General features: G+C 47.4%; 1 protein-coding gene across 2 annotated transcripts in view; it reads left to right on the forward strand.

Moving 5' to 3' along the window:
• The window catches only part of Net1 (neuroepithelial cell transforming 1), a 29,201-nt gene extending 27,310 nt beyond the window's left edge, over positions 1-1,891 (forward strand). For both annotated transcript variants that reach the window (XM_006254206.5, NM_001039023.1), the window contains one exon: positions 44-1,891. In XM_006254206.5, coding sequence (XP_006254268.1) covers positions 44-447 — 404 coding nt within the window. In that variant the 3' untranslated portion in view covers positions 448-1,891. The remainder of the gene's footprint in view (positions 1-43) is intronic.
• Positions 1,892-19,830: the final 17,939 nt, after the last annotated feature.

The raw sequence follows: 19,830 nt of genomic DNA on the forward strand, positions 1-19,830 counted from the left end.
ATGACCACCTTCTTAGTCTTGATTTCTTCTTTCCTCCCTTCAGCTAAAAATATCTTTAGAGTGCGCTTCCAGGACCCTTCTCCAGGCCAGTCCCACACACTGCAAGCCAACGATGTGTTCCACAAGCAGCAGTGGTTCAACTGCATTCGCTCGGCCATCGCCCCTTTCCAGCGGGCCGCCAGCCCCCTCGAGCTGCAGGGCTTGCCAGACCTGCACGAAGAGTGTGAGGAGAACAACCCTTCTGCTGGGAATCTCAGAGCCCAGCGACGGTCATGCGTGCTTCCTGGTGTTATGCAGGTAGACCATGAAAGTGTGCTGGAGTGTGGCTCGAGTGTACAGACCTCGGAGGACACCAGGAACGCAAAGGCACATCGGCCTCAGCATGGCCTGCGAAGAGCAAGGGACAAGGCGCAGTTGGGTGGCAAAAAGAAAGAGACTTTGGTATGAGTGTGTGTGTTCCCCGGTGGGAGCTGTTTATTTATAAATGTGTACAGTTTTCTTGTAACGGGAGCGTCGAGGGCTACTCTGTACCAGATGTAATATGTCCATGGATTGGGTCTCTCTCTCATCCTCTCCCTCTCCCTTCCTCCCCCCCCCCAACCCCCACGTCCTCGTCTGCGTTGTCGTCATTGTCGTTGTTGTTAATGGCAGCTAAAGATACACAGGTTACTGTTAGAGTGAAGACTTTGAAGGGGTGTTTTCATGGATGGTGGCTTTTATCAGAAGAAATGTGGCAGAACCAGTGTCGTCCATGCTGGTAGACCGTGACTTTCCACCAAATGCCAGTGTTTGCCAAGCTTAAACCTTGCAAATGCTGAAGTTCCGTCAGCGTTCTTTGTTAGAGCTCAGGTGGAGTGCGGAATTTTAATAATGACACCTGCAGTCTACATGGGCGAGGTCTGAGTTTGAAATATTTCATATTTACAGGGAGCGCTGCTTCCTTGGAGAACAAGCATAAAGCCTGTTGTCTTCCCCTTTTCTCAACTGGAACGAACGAACGAACACCGTGTCAGTCTCACACGGTTCTCCTTCTCCATTCATTCATTCTGCCAACTATTTAATTTTTTTTTATTGTAAAGTAGTTTTTAGTATTTGCTTTTATTTTTTTACGTTGATGCCTTTTTAAATTGGCATATCCTTGAAGTTTTTCCTCCTGATTTTGTGTGTGTGTGTGTGTGTGTGTGTGTGTGTGTGTGTGTGTGTGTGTCATATTAATTTTATCAAGTGAAACCAAGCCATATTGTTTGAGCCAATTAAGAAAACAGCAGTTTTTACAGTGTATCATGTCAGGGTGATAAAGTCCCATGAAATGACTTAGTGTATTCTAGACTACTGAAAGAAACCACAGGAAGGGTGGGTGGAAGTTTTTGTGTTGTCAGAAAAGCAAGAGAGAAGGCAGGAGACTGGGATAGTAAAGGGAAGGGAAAGAGTAATTTGTCTAAAATTGTCTGGCTGAACCAGAGGAGCGGAGCTAGGAGCAGCCTGACCTGAGGGTATGTAGGAAGTTGGAGAAGGCCAGGGGGAATGTGAACTCTGTTTGCTTTGGTTTCTCATACCTGCAAATGCTAAATTTGAGAAGAAGCCACACGGCGTGTTGGAAATTTGGTTAATTCTGGTTGGTTTTCTTCATTCAAGAAAGCTCGTGATTCTTCACTGCAAAATGTTTGCATTAGAAATGGGGTCATGCTCTTTAAAGGGGGGAGAAGGACAGAGGCCCCATGTCAGCCCAGGGTTTTACTGGTGATCAGTTCAAGTCATTGTTAACCATTATGTGAAATATATCTCCAGTGGAACTGAAAATTGGAAAAGGCTGTAAATAAATCAATCAAATGATTTCTTTGTATAAACGAATTATACAATTAAAAAAAAGCACACACATAATAACCCAAAACACTTCTTGCCTGGTGGTTATTTGGGGGGCCGTCCACTGGACCATGAGGGCTTAGCTAAGGGGGGAAATAGTGCACACCTTTAATTACCCTTCTGAGATTGGTTGGTGCATAAGAAATGGCCGTAGTGTAATTCTTACAAGCCATGTGGTCTTTGCAGGACATGGTGTAATCAGAAGGCACCATTGTATTGCAGACAGCCAACCATATGGCTGTCTCCTGGATGCGAAACTAGAGCAAATAGCAAACATCTTCATTAATGTGGCTAAATCCAGACTGGGAGATCAGTATCTCAGCCTCCTCACTTTGAAAATTCAGATTCAGAAGTGTGCCTTACCCAGCATCGTGATCTGCAACACCAGAAAACAGGGCAGTGGTCCTGTCTACCTAACGTTCCCATTCGGAGTTTAATTTCTCTCAGTGGCTTTGTTCAGCTTCCAGAGTTACAAAAGCAAGTGGTTTAGATGTGGCAATGGAGTGATGCTTGGTTTCTCGGGGGAGAAAACAGTCGTGCCATGAGGTGAACGATCCTCAGGAGCAGCGTTTCTGTTGGGCTGTTTGGGCATCACCACCGATTTGTGATGCCTTAAAAAGTAAAAGTTCCTGGGCCTCACCTGCACCATCTCACTGTGTCCAGATGTTTGAAGGGAACAGAGTTGACCATGAATTTTTATGGTCGCATCAGGCCACTTTAAGTGTACAAAATGGTTTTCTAAGACAGTCTTTCTTTTAAGTAGCCCTGGCTGGCTAAGAACTCACTCTAACCCATATTGCCTTCAAGTTCATGATGGACCCTCTTGGCTCTGCCTCCCAAGTGCTAGGGTTACAGATGTGTGCCACTACACCCAGCCCACACGTAGTGCCTTCTAAACTCTAGTAAAAGTCTTGGACCGTTTCTCCGGGAAGAAGTGTAACCATATGTACACATCTACACAACTTCAGAGCCTTAGGCATTCTCCAAAATCCCTCTGATCTCAAGTTCAGATCTGCCCAAGTCTGTCCTGGTAGGGCTCTGCAACCTAGAAACTAAGAATTTGTTTTTCCTGTGGGTTCTCAAAGCATCGTTCTACCCTCACTTTCAAATAATTGTTTCAAATATATCATCTTCCACAGTCAAACCTGTGACTGTTAACACATTTGTGACACATTCGAGTGTTGTAGATGAAATTTTCTCCAAGATAACCTTGAAAAATAGAAATAATACTTTTCTCATTTTGTAAAACTGAATTTGAGACCCCCAAGTCCTGGCTTCAAAATGGTAGCTTTCTGAGTCCTGTCAAAATGTCCTCCCTCTGCTTTTATACAGAGGATGGGCTGCTTGGGGGTGATAAATGTGGATCTGAAGAGAGCCTAATTCTCTCCCTGGCCTCCTATGAGCCAGTTTGGTGACTTCCGAGAGTAGTAACTGTCATGGAGAAGACAATTTAAAAGATCTTGAAACACCTATCAGGATAAACTTACAATGAGTTACAACACTTCAAAGCCCATAGCTTCTTGAGTCTTTTAAAAATGAACTTTGGACCAAGGAAATGGCTCCATGGATAGAGAGGCGTCTGCTACCAAGCCCAACCACCTGATGCCCATGATGGGGGGAGAGAACTGACTTCCGCAAGTTGTCCCCTGATCTCCACACACGCGCTATGGCGGACGTGTGCTCAAACACGCATGTGCACATACATACACATACAAGAAAAGTAAATCAAAGTCTTAGTTAAACGTTTTATTCCCTATTAAATATTTCAGTGGACTGATTTATTGGTTCCATAGCTGTTTAGTGAAAGAAAATAATCAAGCATCTCTCCTGCCATTTCCTGTGCAAACCATCCCTCGGTAAGGAAGATAGGAAGGGAGGGTTGTGCCCAGCAGAAGCCTACCTCATTAGGTGAAGAAGTAACATACCACCGTCTAGTAACCATGGATGATGGACCTCAATGTAGATCATAAATAAAGGACATGACACAGGGGGGCGGGGGGCTGAATCTGAGGCAGAAGATGGAGGTGGGTAGGTAAGAAGGAAATGGGCAGGCTCTGGAAGACTTCAGACCCATCCAACACTTACAGTGCATGAACCAACCTTATTTGGAACTAAATCAAGCTCTTGAAATGAAACTGAGGGGTTTCAATAAGACACTACCCTTTCCCATTTGGCTGGTTCGAGGGTTTTTCACTATCAGTCAACGAGCCTGGTAAGGTAAGGTTCCCAGTTCCCACTGGCCACTGGTGGAGACCAAACTGATGATTCAGACCCCAGAGTTCTGCCGCCTGTCTCCCCTCCAGACCCTGTCTTCTCCATAGCCTGTGCTGCCCTATGGTCTTTGCCAACTTTCCCTTTCATTGTGGGGTCTCCTCCCTACCCTACTCTGGTATCCAAATAGACAACCAGCAAATGGCCTAAGTGAGCCCCATCCTGGGCACAAGCCCTAAAGAACAAGCCTACTTCCTGCCTCTGCTGCCGCCACCCAGGACTCAGTGCTGCCTGTCTTCTCTTCCGTCTCCCTCAGTCCCCGCCATGTTGAGCTTTCTCAACTACACTTTCAACCCACTCCTGTCGGTGTCCCCCGACTCCTGCATCTCAACTCTCCAGCTCCCCCTAAGTGGTAACTTAACATACCTTCCATGGCCAAAGCTTGTACCTTCCAAAGCCAGTCCCTGGGCTGCAGTCTCCCAGCAGCTATACTTGCTCCGTTGTGAAAAACGTTCTCGTCTTTTGTTCCCGAATATTCTCCTCAGCACCTTTCCTTAGCCCCCTTTATGAACTTATCTCCTGGCATTTGTATGCTGAAACTTAATTGCCAGTTTGATAGCACTAAAGGGGGGAAAGGCCTTTACAAAGTGAGTCAGGTCGTTACTTAAAAGCTCGTGGGCTCAGTTGGCAAAGGCTTCAGCTGCCAAGCTTAATGACCTGAATTTGATCCCTGAGACCATCGTGGCAGGAGAGAACCCACTCCCACGAGGGACATCTGCATTTATATCACAAAAGGCCAGGTGTGGTGGTGTACAGTGATCTATGATGCTAGCCTAGCCTCTCTGGTGATCCCCAGGTTCCAGTGAGAGATTCCACTTTGTAAAAAGGTGGACCATTCCTGAGAGACAGTGCTGGAAGCCGACTCTGGCCTACACACAGGCACGCACACGCAGTGCTGGGAATTCCCATATGCTCCTCTTCACACACAGGCACAGCCTCCTGGGCACCATGAAGGTAGGTTTGCTTTCCCTCATTGCTATATCTTACTTCATTACCTAGAGGCCATGGTTTACAGGAGAGGCTACTCGGTGAAGAGCTTTAACAAGTGTGAGAATTATGTAGCGCACTGTCACTGTCCCAGAACAACCCCTTTTCTGCTTGGTCCCCTTCCCTTTCCCAACCATCACTAATCTGTTTCCTCCATAGTTCCGTCTCTTCTTCCATACATTATGTTTGAAATCTCTCAGCAGTTTTTTCCAGTTGGCTTTGGTCTCCTGGTGCCACACAATTCATGCTTCTGTGTGTGCTGTCTTACCTTGCGAGATCACTTCTCTCTAGTGCTGAATAATATTGTCTAGACGCCTTATGGCTTATACATTTACTTAATTCATTTGTACTGCTGTCACAAAACTCCAGAGAACACCAATGTGTTTCTTATCACTCTGGAGTCTGTTCACGAAGTACAGTCAGATCTGATGCTTATGCTGGCTTTCAAGATGTCTCCACATGGGATTACGTATGGGTATCCTCCCATGGCAAGAGTGACTGACGGAAGCGAACAAACCAATTCCTTCAAACTGTGTGTGCACACGCACACATGCACATGTGTATGCGTGTGTGTGCAGAGACTGGTGCTAAATGTCTTCCTTCGGTCATTCCACCTTATCTTCTGAGGAAAGATCGATTCGTTAAGCCTGAAGCTCACTGACTTGCTTGCTGGTCTGTAGGCAGAGACTGAGTGTCAGTTTTCAGCAAGAAGGTCTGAGCTTCTCCTGCTGGATATCTGGGGCACAGCCTTCGCTCTCCCATGGCTCCCAAGAGAACTCTCTGTCCAGAGGATCAGGGGCCCTGGTGCCAAACCCAGGCCAAACACAGCATTTGAAAGAACAGCAGCCAGCGGGCGCTGGATTCCGTCCATGTACAGAGATCTGCCTGGACTTGTTCTTCAAGGCAAGAGGACAGAACAACCAGGGGAGGAGAGGCAATAGATTTTCTGAGTATCAGAACAGCACCCCATCCGGGTGAGGAGACTTGTGACCCCCTTTAACCTCCTCCAATCAAATCTGACAGAAGTTAGTCTGTTCCTGGCTGACCTGTTCTCTCAGCTTTTATGTCTGCTTTTGTCTCCTTTCTCTTCCGTGCCTGTGAGGGGAGAGGGGATCAGACATCTCTCTGAGGCCTCAAGCACCCTTTGGGACTGGACTAGATCAGCAACTCAGGCCTCTCACACCACAGAAGGCCTGCACAGTGATGTCATCGGCCATCAAGCCTCTTGTCTGTGGTTGAATGTCTCTCTCTCTTCCCACCAGGCCTCTCGGCACTCCAAACCTCATCTGTCGGTTGGATGTGACTCAGGAGGTTGGCATCAGGATCAGGCCTCCCTGCACACCTGCAAAATGAGTGCTTCGGGGCTGGAAAAGGGGCCTCTGTTATCTGACATTGTTTACTGCTGCCGAGCGTGGAGTGCAGGCCTGCTGGTCCCCATTCCTCCCCACCCAAGTCTCAGGCCTGAGCAAGTCTATCCTGGGGGACTGCCAGGTGTGAGCTCAGCACTCAGCTCCCTACTCTGGGGATATTTGGTGAAGAATAAGAGATAGAGGAGCAGCGTAAGCAAACCATGAGGGAGAAGGAAGAAGGTGAGCTTCAGACATTAGGGAAGCAGGCATAGGCTGGGCCACGGCGTGCATTTTCGTCTCCTTTTCTGTCTCTTCTCACATGTGTGGTAAGGGCCCTCACCTCAGTACACAGGTCAGAAGGAAGATGTTTACTGGAGATACTGTCCTGACAGGACATATAAGCTAAGGCAGCAAGGAAGCAGGCCACAGGGCAAGCCTTGCGATACTCACAGATTAAACATTAGAACGAGAGCACATGTCATTCTTCCATCCAAGCAAAGGCATGTAGAAATGCATCTCTGAGGTGGCTGAAACCCAAAACAGCTTTTCAACTCTCTAGACCCAGGGGGCCTGTGATCGCCTCGTGTTCTTTTCAGACCTCCAGTGATCCCAGCCAGCAGAGGCCTCTTCCAAAACAAAGGGAAATAATACCTGTGCCTATAAATACACACGCACACACTCCCTCTCTGAGGGCAAGTGGGGAGGGGTCCCAAATGATGGAACTACATTTGCCTCGAGCCAAGGACATGAGACAGTCATTTCCACCATGGAAACTGTTTCTGTCATCCCCCACTGTGCTAACATGACAGGCGGCAGGCCCAACACCGTGGAATCGCTCCAGGGCTTTCTGATGAACTTCTCGTTTGCCATAACAGACAAGGGCAGCTGCCTGCTTCACAGGATGAGGAATTTATTGTTTGAGATGATTCTAGAGTTAGAGGTGGGTAACTCCAGCAAGGCTCGGGGCAGGGTGGTAATGGTCCTATCGTTTTTCTCCTTCTGTCGCTCCAGCCTGGAAAACCATCTATGTGTCTTCTCCACTTCCCACTGGCCAGTGAGCTCCTGCCCTTCCCTCGGCACCCAGCTGAGCCTTTCTCTCTGAAACAACATTCCCTGAGTGCTTGCTCTGCAGAGCTGGTCACTGCCTATGCTGGTCCAGTCTCACCCTGTCATGGTCTTCCATTGATCTTTCTTCTCAGGTGAGGCTTTGCTTCTACTGATCTACTTTCTGAATCTCCAACTCCATATTTTTCCTGACGTAGCGAATGCATTCAGAGTTGCTCCCTGAACAAATGGCGAAGGCTGTATGACTTTTTAGCTGTAGCTTCAACAGGGCTTTATATCATAAATAGCAAGCTGATTAGAGACTTAACTTTTTATATCTGAGATGACCCTGCACAGCCAGCCTTCACAATGCCCCACCCCCAAGGATCCCGTATCTTGAGACGTATGCATATCCACAATGCACTGGGGCTAACACATTTGAATAAGGCCAGTAGCACATGGTGAACTGACAGTATGATTCCTGAAGCCAGATCATTAAAAAAAAAAAAAAGTTGATATTCTTGTTTTAATGTTTTAATTCTCTATTTTGAAGGAAACCTTTGTGTCACCGAAGACACTCGAGCTGCCTTATAGACAGGTCTATGTTAGGAGAAGCCAAGGCCTTTAGCAGACAGTCCATGAGGAGGCCCAGTCAAGCCTTGGGGCCAGTGTCACCCCATGTGCTGGTGTCTCAGCTGCTTATGGAAGCTGTTGAAATGTGTGGTGATTGAATATGCCCAAACTAAGACAGAATGGAACTGATCTAAATTGCCTTAGATAAACAGTGCATTTCCCATTACTTTTAGCCACCAAGCTTTCATGGTGTTGGTTAGATATACATCCTAAAGACCATACCAGACTGTGGTACCTGTGGGGGCGGAACTGTAGAAAGTCCCCTAATATCCAGGCTGAATGAGAGGAAATGAATAAGAAGTAAAATTCAGGATGAGACAGAGGCCTAGTCACCTGAGACACGGAACAGGGGAACAGGCCACATATCTGCTGGGTGTTGCTCATGGCCTAAAGCCTGAGGCCCAAATCCTCTGTAGCCAAATCCTATGTCTTAGGAAACACAGGCAACTAACCCGCGCTAAAATTTCCCAACCATTCTGTTTTCATGTTATAATGGGGGCAGACCTTGAAGAAAGTCAGTTTGTCCCTGAACGTACAGCTCCTAAGAGGCAGGAGGTCTGCCTCTGAGTCCTGCCAAGTGGATGTCCCTGGCTTATTTTCTATTGCTGTGACCAAGGCAACTTAAAGAGGAGAGGGTCTATTTCAGCATATAGTTTACAGTCCATCACGAAAGGAAGTCAGGGCAAGAACTCAAGACAGGAACCTAGAAGCAGGTACTGAAGCGGGGAGTAGAGGAATGTTGCTTCGTGACTTGCTCCCTCTGGCTACCTTTCTTATACATCCCAGACCCCCCTGCCCAGAGATGGTATTACCCAAAGTGTGCTGGGCCCACCCACATCAATTAGCAATAAAGAAAATGGCCCTCTGACACACTCACAGGCCAATCTGGTGAACGCAATAAACTCAGTTGTGTGTCAAGTCAGCTACTGAAGCCAAGTTGGCTACCTGTTAGAGAGAGACTCTTTTTCCCTGCCCCCTTCTCACCCCCCCAACTCCCCTTTCTGCCTCTTTGCTGCCTACCTCTCTCCAAAAGTGAATCGCTCCAGTCCTCCTAACCCACAATGCACAAAAACAATGCAAAGTATCTCTCATCATGCAGGTGTCAGCCACATGGCCATGTGGGAAGACGGAAGAGGGTCTTCTCAGTGCGATATCCTTGACATTCGTCTTTGCTTATTATTTATTGCTTCTTATTGTGTAAATAATTATTTCCTGAGGCAGGGTACACATGCACAGCAGTAAGTGGTCAACTCTCAGGAGCTGGTTCCCTCCTCCACCACGTGGGTCCCAGTAATTGAACTGAGATCATCAGGTTTGTCAATGGGCGCCCTTATCCACTGAGCAATCTCACCAGACCCTATTTGAATTTTTTTAAGGCACACCAAATGCTGATATGTTTAATAGCTGAAGGAGGGAATTGTATAAACAAAACTAAGGGAACTCACGAAAACGTAAGCAAAACTCTTTGACTATTCAAGTGCCATGAAAAATGGTGAGGCAGCAAGGATTTCAATCAAGTCCCCTTTCTTATATGCTGGACCTTCCAGATCAGGAATGTTCTGTTTTATCTACTCTTCAGGCTCACTGATTCCACTCTACTTCACACACCCTTCCTGCTCCCACCTCCCTAACCAAGAGACCTCTTCCATAGAGATATTAATCCATACAACTAAACATGGACTAAATCATTGGCTTGACTGTAGACTCCCGTGATCTGAAGATCATAGGCCTTCAGGGATGGTCATGGCCCCCCTGTTTGCCTGTCCTTCAGGATCCCTCTGAGAAAGCTTGCAGTTCACTTGGTCCTAGGCTCAGGAGTTCAGAAGTATGTTGGCCTCACACATCGAGTGGCTATTAGTCCTCTACAAAGGTCTGTTGAGGCCCTGAGGAACCCATACCCTGTCTTATCTACATCCGTACACGCCCTCACACCTGCAAAAAATAAGATGCAGAGAGAAGGACTAGCTATGGAAAAAAATCACACCCTCCTATACCTTCACAGGATAGGAGTGTGTGTGTGTGTGTGTGTGTGTGTGTGTGTGTGTGTGTGTGAGAGAGAGAGAGAGAGAGAGAGAGAGAGAGAGAGAGAGAGCATATTCAAGCAAACAACCATAGCTGTTTGTTCTTTATAACCACCCACCTTGATTTTTGAGACAGGTTCTCTCTTTGGGGCATTGAGCCCAGGTACCCATTTGTCTACCTTTCCAGCATAGTTATGGGTGCACACCATCACACTCAGGCTTTTACCTACACAGTTGCTGGGGACTGAACTCAGGTCTTCCTACTTGCAGGGCCAGCACTTTATTGACTGAAAGATCTCCCCAGCCACCTCCACAATAAGACTATAGCAGGCATTATTCCAGTCACCTGCCTTGAGAACCCACGCAGATCACCGGATGACTCAGCTGCTGTTGAGAGTGACTGATATCTACCCCAGGTTCTTATGTTCATTAAATTGTTCTTCAAATCAAATTTCACTGGACCTCAAGGACAAAAGCATCTCTCCTTTTTTATTCAGGCCAAACAGTGTCAAGCCCCAAAGGCCGTTTGTCCTTGAGTCCCCTTGGGTATGCTGAAAATTGGCAGATTACAGATAAAAAAAAAAAGTGGTCTGTTGTACCTTTTTTGATGAGCAAAAAAAAAAAAAAAAAAAAAAAAAAAAGCAATTTTGAGGCACTAAGGAATTCTGGGAAAGCTTTGGTGAAATGAATCAGAAAGTTTGAAATAGAAGCTTCGTGAAGTCCCTTCTGTAGCTGGGGCCATTCTCATGCTACTGATACAGATCATGGCCTCTTACCTGGATTTGAACAATGGATGGGAAGCAAGTAGCATCTGTGCCCCATTTGAGAAGCCACCTTCCTCTCCAGGAGCTAAGTTGAGGTACAAGTGTGAAGGACTAAGATCAGAAGTGGGGAACTCATGACCTTAGCTGTCCCACTTCGTTTATACCCTGTCTCTCTCCAGGAGGCCCTGGCCAGCCACCCTCAGTCCTCCTTCTGTGGCCCTAGCCTTGACCTTTCTCAATACCATGAGAGATTTGGAAAGGTTATTTTCAAAAGCTCAGTCATTGGTGTAACACAATCACACTTTCACCTTTAAAACACATTATCTCCTTGACATTTTCTGTCTACACTTCCCGTTTTTAAGAAGTGTATTTTAAAAGAATGCTGAATGCCATTGTTATTAAGTGGAAAGCCAGTTTCCTTTGCTTAAAAATAGAAGAAAAGAGTAACAATAGCCTACTGCAGGCAAAGCCACGGTAATGAGATTTTGGCTACCTTTGCTGGTTTCATTCTGAAGATCCTCACTCATCTTTTGTTTGCCCACATGAGCCCTCAAATTGCCTTAGATGCCACTAGGGGAATGGGTCCCCAGTTTTGGAGAACGCTGCATCTGAACAACTCTGCAGTCTTTCCAGGGTTGCCATCTTGATTGCAAACCCCATGTCTCCTTCTCAGCTGCTCTTGGCACTTTCCTGAAATAATTATAACACACACAAAACCCACAATTCCCTGGTCTACAAGTATAGGTGCTTTAAATGACCTTTATTTTTTTTTCCACAGCCAGCCCATAGAACAAGAGACCAGCATTGTGTTTCGAGAGAGATAAAGGACCCTGTTTCCAAAATCCCCTACTGCTGGCTGAGACAGATACCATAGTGGTTCCTGATAGGAAATCCCCTTCTGCCTCATGGAAAACCTAGAGAAAGAAGTGGAGCAGCCCCACAGAGGTAACTAGCCTCCACCCAGGCTCCCATATGTGAAAATTTTCCATCAGCGCGGGCTAGAATCCTGTTTGGCTGTAGGAAGTTGATGCTGTAATTTCTACTATGGTCTAGATATAGTTTATGCCCCAGAGCTCCTATGGTAAAAGCCTGGCCCCAATGTAATGATATGGAGAGGTGATGAGCCCTTTAAAAGGTGGAGATAACTAGCAGGCCAGTGATCAGAGTTTTTGCAGTACAGCTGTGTGAGGACCAGAATTTGGAAATCCAGAACCTGCGTAGAACTAGGTAGGCTTGGGAACTTCCTATAATCCCAACACTTGAAAAACAGATGTAGGATTCCTAAGGTAAGCTGGCTAACCATGAGACCAAGGTTCAGTGAGAGGTCTACTTCAGTAAATACGGTAGAGAGCAATGGGGAACATACCTGACATCAACTTCAGGCCTCCATATACATGTGGGCTTGTATACACGCCAACACATACATACACATGTACACATGCCACTTATATACAGAAAACAAAACCAAACCCCAAAACCCTCAGACCCAATTTGCTCAAGGGCTACTATTGGAAGTAGGAATTAATACACATCCTAGAGAAGAGGGTTATGTCTCTTGGGATTGGATTAGTTGCTGAGTGTGAGTTGTTATGAAACAAAGCCACCTCACAAAATGTTCCTTAGGCATCCCTAACTGCTTTCTCAGAGTCCCACCACACAACGCCACCCACCGTACTATGATAGAGGGCACAAGGCCTTGACCAGAAATGGCTGCCTGGCATGACCTTTTCAACCATCAAATGTTTGAGTGGAAGAAGCCTCTCATCTTTATATGGTACCTGTCACACGTGTACTTTGTGATAGTGGCATCAAATGGACTAAGAGACTCTAAAATGTAGCAGATGAGATGTAGAGACCCTCTGGGAGTCTCACTACCAGAAAGATGAGAACCACAAAGTCGTTTGTAAAGAATCTCAGAATAAATATCTATCCCGCCATCTGCACCCTCACATAAAGAATGATCTATCACAGGGGATGAGGCCATCATCATCCACCTTATCTGGACCAGAGAGGGTCTAGGCAACATGAACCCGAACATATGACATGACCAGTTTGTTCATGCTAGTAATGGTGGTGATCCAGCTATCTTGAAACTAGTGTGGATGAAGGAACACACTCGATTGCCTAAATTGCATGGCATACATAATATGCCACATACTTGTCCCCCCAACCCCATTCTCTGGGAATCTTTGCACTAGGACATGAGAAGTGTTTATTGGAGTGTATCAAGTCCTGGGCACTGTGGGTTACTGGTTCCTGTACTCAAGTTGGCAGGTGACACCTCATCCGAATTCCACCTCTAACCAATATTTCCCTTTCTCGTCACTCCCTTCTGTTACCTTCCTGCCCACACCAGCCTGGACCCTTGGTGCAACGGATCAAGGGGCACATGGTGGAGCTGTGGCTGGGTCCTCAGCTACACAAGGGAAGGGTGGATGCTATGCAAGAAAGAACAGAGCAACCATGTAGCAAGGAAAGTAAGTGTCCAATGTCTTAGACAAACACATGATTTTGATAAAGATTCCCTGCATCTGAAAACTCTTCATGCTTTTTGTTTTGTTTTTGCTAAATTCTCAAGTGTGAGAATTCCACTAAGTGGTGTTTAAAGGCATCTTGAATTTTCTCAAAGCCGATGTGGACTTTCCAGTCTCAATGGAAAGAGTACACAGTATAGCTGTTGTGAATAGCAGTTGGGGATAGAACTCTGTTGGTAGCATGCACAAAATGCTGGCTGGGTCCAGTCCCCAATGCCACATAAACCAGGCCTGGTGACTTATGACTGGTCTCCTAGGAAGTTAGAGGTGAGAGGATCTGACCTTCAAGGTCATCTTCAGGTACACAGAGCATTTGGCAGCCTCGACTACATAATGTGGTGAGAGAGAAAATTTCTTCGGAAACAGGCCCCCAGCTCTACTTACCTCCTGCAAAAGTCTCTACTTTTCTACTGTGCAGAACTTTGACTTTGTGTTCATTGAAAGGTGAACCTACTGCTTTCGGTTACAAAAATCCCATCCTAACATCCATTAACTGGGAAGAAGAATGTGTCCGAGAAACTATAATAGTTGCAAAGACTCAACTCCATGTTGAGAATTAAAGCAAACATTATTTCCAGGAAAACAAGGCTCTTCAAATAGTCTATACATCTCAGAAGAAGGACGGATATTTGAGTCCCTCCATGGCGTGGATGAGAGACCCTCTGCATGTTCTCTCCTACCTATCCATCTCCCAAAGGACCACATACCCCTGTCTTTGTGCTTAGTATACCAAAGAAGCTTCCACAACCAGCCCTAACGTTAGTCTGCAGGCTACCGGAAGCAGGTAGGAATTGCTTCCAAAGACTCTTCGTTCGGTTCCATTACTGTTGAGCAGGTCTTCTCTGGGCTAGCCGAATCTGCCACTGCTATGCACACAGTAAGATTTCTGGTCATTCTTGTCTTGACAGTCTCAGAAGAACCACTTGTGCCCAAAAGGAGAGCAAAGGGAATCTCCAAGTTGTTTGTCAAACAAAGTGGAATCTTGGGTGTTGGGATAAGCTGACCAAGCAAAGACAAGCTGTCCCGTTGCTGCCATTGCTCATGTGCTAGTGGGAGTGACAAAGTCAGAGAGAAACAAGAAAAAAAAAGGGCAGAGAAGGAGGCCCTGGCAGAGTTAAGTATCTGAGGGACTGACATTTACTCAGATCTTTGAGAGAAGGAGCCTGGTGGTGAGGCCGGTTAAAACAGAGAACCCCCAAGGCATGGGGAGCACCCCACCCTCTCCCCTCCTGATGACTTAGCTCTCAGTGCTCTGAGCCAGCCTGGTTGAGATCCCTCCAGATGGTCGGGCTGGCTGGCCTCTCCCCAAACAAGACCAACCCAGAAGGGTGTGGCTGCACTGCTAGGTACAAACCTGCCTTGATAATCACACTGGAAAAGAGGAACATCTTTTACAAGCCCTCCGGATACCATTCATAACAGTCATTTCAGCCTAGAATTTCAATGAGCTTGAAAAGGGATTAGGTAGCTTAAAGGCAGTGTAACCCCTGCTCCACCTACATGCAACCAGAGGTTCTCCTCAGAGTCACCACCGATCTGCTTGGTCTACTTCCCTTCTAGACAGCTTAGAAATAAGGTGTAGTATAGCCCCAGATCTCCAAGAAAATCCAGTCTCCCCTAAGCCCACAATGCACAATGGGTTTCTAAAGTTACTGGATGTTTTAAAAAACCAGCCAAGGGGCTGGAGTTGCATAGTTCAGTTGCTGGAGTGTTGCGTGGCATACACGAGGCCCTGGGTACAATCCCCAGTACGACATAAACTAGGCATGGTGGTACATTCGTCCCAGTACTTAAGAGACAGAGGTGGGGAGCTCGAAGTCACCCTTGACTGTATAACAAGTTCAAGGCCAACCTGGAACCACCCAAAGCCTCCAACAGCCCAAGAGCAGTATCGTGGTAGTTTTCCCTAGCTCCAGTTATTTCTTCTGTATCCCCGTGGAGAGAGTTCTTCCTGAAATCCAGGGCTGGGCCAAGCACTCTTCTTGATAGACCAGACTGGCCGTCTTTAATGGTAGTGGCGAGTCTTTGATAAAGGAAGAAAAACAATGCAGAGAGAAGGCAGAGAGGGAGGAAGAAAGGGGAGAGCTCGCTGCCCCTCCCACACTGGGCTTCCTCTCTGGGCCGAGCATCCCTTTCTATCCTTAAGTTTGTGAAATCTCCCTAATCTTATCTCTCTTCTGTAGGCCTGCCACAGAACAGTTGTGGGCAGCATCTCAGAAATTCCCTTTTCCCTCTAAAGATGTTAGCTTAGGGGAGGGAGAAAGTGTGGTATTCAGAACTTGCCTCAGTTCCGATGTGACAGAGAGGTAGAAAGCCCTAGGTTTGAGGGAGAGATGAGGCGGGCTGGCCCCCATAGCCACATTCTCTGAGCTGAGTATGAGGAACACGTACCGCCCACGCTCCCAGCTCTTGGCCAACATTGTCCAGACACCAGAGAAATCCCGGGCTTGACTCAATGCTCAGAAAGAGCACATTCTGCCCTGCTTCTATCAAAAAGCTGAACCGAGCTTCTCAGTAGCTACAGGACTCTGAGAACTCTACTGGGCTTTCACCATCGGTTGAGGCAAGAGGCCACATGGCCTCATGTTAGCCACCAGGATGGCCAGCACAGCAGGGACACTTCACAGGACTTTGGGTGGGTGCAGGGGTGAGGCTCAGCCTGGTGCGTTCACACCACTCACCTCCTCCCAAACTCCAAAGGTTTAGGCATGGAGGATTATTCAATCTGCCCATTCCTAGAAGCCCTTCCTCTGACTCAGCTCTCAACACTCATAGCCACAGATTACGAAACCAGATCTTCCCGGGGCTGACTTCACATTCTGCTTCCTCTAGCCCCCAGGGGGTGCTCACCTGCTCAGACTCCAGTGACCACATTCATCGTCCCCCGCCCCCAGGGTGGGTCTTCACGCCTACTTACTTCATCCCAAACCTCAAACCTCCGTCTTGAATCATTTCCCTGAAGCACAAAGGTGATCTCCTCTGATTAAAAACTTCATCTGAGGGCTAGCAAAAGGGCTCGGGGGTTAAAGTTGCTTACTGCCAATCCTGACGACCTGGGTTAGATCCTCGGGACCCACGGAAAGAGAAAACTCATTCTTCCCAGTCGTTCTCAGACCCCCACATGAGCTCTGTGGCACATATGTTCACACACACACACACACACACACACACACACACACACACACATGGAATAAGTAAATGTAATACAAAGGCATTTTTAAAGCCTCATCTGAGGCCTGACAATATAGCCCTATGACAGTAGTATACTTACAGTGGCTTAAATCTAGACCATCCACCAAAGAGGAGGTTCTGAACCCCAGTCTTTTAATTTCTAGCATTATTTTGAAAGTTGGGGAGCCTTTAGAAGGTAAAGCTTAAGGGACGGGCCTTTGGAGGTTTACACACCCCTGGGCTTCCCACCTGCATTCTCTGGTGCCATGTTCTGCCTTAGGCTCTTACCGCTTTCGAGAATCTTCTCTTGTCCTCCCCTCCAGAGTGAACAGAAACCCTCCTAAAGCCTGAGCCCAACCCCCCTTCGGTCCCTCACATTGCTTCTTTTCTGTATTTTGTCAGAAAGATGAGGAACATAGAGATGTGGCTGATATGCTTCTTACTTAGTCAGCTTACAAATTTGAATTCTATTTCTATAACGGCTGAGACATCTCGCCTCACAGCACCGAGACATGGCAGAGTGTGTGTGTGTGTGTGTGTGTGTGTGTGTGTGTCCTGTCTTCATTTTGCTTGAAGTCAAGACGGCTGTGATTTGTATCCTTTGTTTTAGATTTGAGTAAACTGAGGCACATGAGTGTCACTGACCTGCACAAGGTTACAGAGCCAGAGAATGGCTCTACCGAGATTTAACAACTCCATCCTCCTTTGTCTCACCATGGAGACCCTCTGCAGTAGTTTCTACCTTTGACACCTGCATCTCTCCGGGTCTGTAACCCCACCACCACCACACACACAGAGCTGTTTGTTTGTTTTTACACATCCAGGACCCTGCCAAGAACGCCCCGTGCCTGGTAAAAACTACCCCACCTCTACTGCCCAGGAGTGGTGTCGCCTCCTCCAAGTCTCTGCTCTCTGGTGAGCCATCTCCTCTGCCTGGACTCCTTAACCAGATACTCGCCTCCCTCTGTATGCGTTGCTTCATGGCTACAGCTCATCTCGTCTCCCTGGCAAGGCACGCAGGTGTGTGTAGGACCTTCCTCCAAGCCCCATGAGAATGGGGAGCACCCAGGAAATCACTTGTGGGATGACTGAATGGATGAATGAGGACCAGCAACACTGCCCACACTGTCATGATACAGGGCTCCAATTTCAAAGGGAAATAAGGCTGAATGTGGCTCCATGGGAGCATGGAGAGTCGCGCCCGTTTAGATGGAAAGTCAGCGGGATAGGAGGACAGAGCTCTGGCATTGGCAGAAACACCAGGCAGAAACCTGTCTCCAGGTCACGGTGAGTGGGCTTCAGCAATAGGCCACCAGTGCAGCACCCTGCGTTCCCAAAGTGATTTAAGCATATTTGGCCAACCCACAGACCTCCCACTAGTGGAGATCCATGGAGCTCAATGCTTGCCCCCTAGTATCTTCCCCTCCCCTTGGAGGCAATTTGCCTGGGGGACCAAAACAGAGGCTGGGAGTGGGGAGTGCCTTGTATAGTCACAGTTTCCAAAGGCAAGTTAGAGCAGAGGTTCTTAATCTTGCCTTCTCAATCTTGGCTGAGCAAGCGCCTTAAAAAAAAAAAGACAGCCACACCCAGGCCTCTCCCTATACCCACTGTTTGGGGGAGGCAGCTTAGGGGTGGGCACATGGGTGGCATTTTTTTCAAAAGCTTCTGGGTGTTTCTATATACTCCATAAGGATGGGTCTTCAACCCCTCCCGCTGTCCTCACAACATTAAGACTGATGACTTCTATCCCATTTTACAGCTGAGTAAACTGAGGCATGAGAGTCTTACAGTCTTACTCAAAGTCGCCAGCTAGGGAACAGCTTTGTTGAGACTTGAGAACTTCAGATTTCTTCTCCTGACCACCGAGGCTGATGGTAGGCTGTTAAGTCAGTGTAGCACAATGGTGTAAATACTGGGAAAGGCAGCGCTGAAATGAGAAGCTGCCACCCACCCCCAGTGTAGAGATGGGAGCACCTGGTGTGAGGGAGCACCTGGTGTAAGGGAGCAGCTGTACCTCCCTGGAGATAGTAAACACCTGTAGATACGCAAGAACTTGCTTGCGAAAGTGGCCTTTGGAGCCGTTCCCAGATCGTCCTCAAGCCAGAGAGAAAGAAACCCAGGGAGGGGCAAGGTGAGGTCATCTGTGGGCTGAGCAGGGTGGAGTCACTAAGACAGACTCCGTCTTCGCCCCCTACAGGACAACTGAGTCTGATCTTACTGAATTGAGAGCCATGTTTAATGACCTTCCAATATCAGAGAAAATAGGAAAGAATATCTAGATTGGTTCTGAGACTCTAGAACATCTACTAGGAGTGAGGGGCTGGAAAGATCACTCTGGTTATACTGCTTACTGCTATTCCAGAGGAACAGAGCTCAACTGAATCCCAACCACCACCACCACCCACAGTGAGTGGCTCACAGTAACTCCATCTTCAGGGGGATCCTTCATCCTCTGTTGGCCCCCACAGGCACCTGCACACACGTGGTGCACTCGCACGCACATGCGCACACGCAAATAAGATAAAATATTAATATTAATAATTTGAAGGCTGGAGAGGTGTCTCAACAGTTAACAGTGCTTGCCACCCAACTATGAAGACCCACAGTTAACATTCCAGGATCAAAGGTTGACCATGATCCCCCTCAGGCCTGCAGCCTTTGCATTAAGGATGGCGGAGACAAGGTCACTGGGGCCTGCTGGCTGCTGGCCTAGCTGAAGAAGAAGGAGGATGAGGAGGAGGAGGAAGAAGAGGAAGAGAAAGAGGAGGAGGAGGAGGAGGAGGAGGAGGAGGAGGAGGAGGAGGAGAAGGAGAAGGAGAAGGAGAAGGAGAAGGAGAAGGAGAAGGAGAAGGAGAAGGAGAAAGAGAAGGAGAAGGAGAAAGAGCTTCTCATTCAGTGAGAAACTCCATCTCAGAGGGGCAAGATGGAAAATAAAAGGTGAGGATTCCCGATAGCCTCCTCTGGCTTCTGCACACAGTTCCTCAGGTCGGTTCACAGCCTCACAATACACAACACACACACACACACACACACACACACACACACACACACACACACACACACACACGTGCGTAAAGAATTTCACAGGTGGGAAATGAAGACGTTGCAGCCTAAAATCCTATCAATAGGTCCAAGGAGTCCAGTCTGTATGAGTTATTACATGTGTGTGTGTGTATTTCACATGTGTTTATTG

The sequence above is a fragment of the Rattus norvegicus genome, chromosome 17, assembly GCF_036323735.1.
Source record: "Rattus norvegicus strain BN/NHsdMcwi chromosome 17, GRCr8, whole genome shotgun sequence".
NCBI classification, from domain to species: Eukaryota; Metazoa; Chordata; class Mammalia; order Rodentia; family Muridae; genus Rattus; species Rattus norvegicus.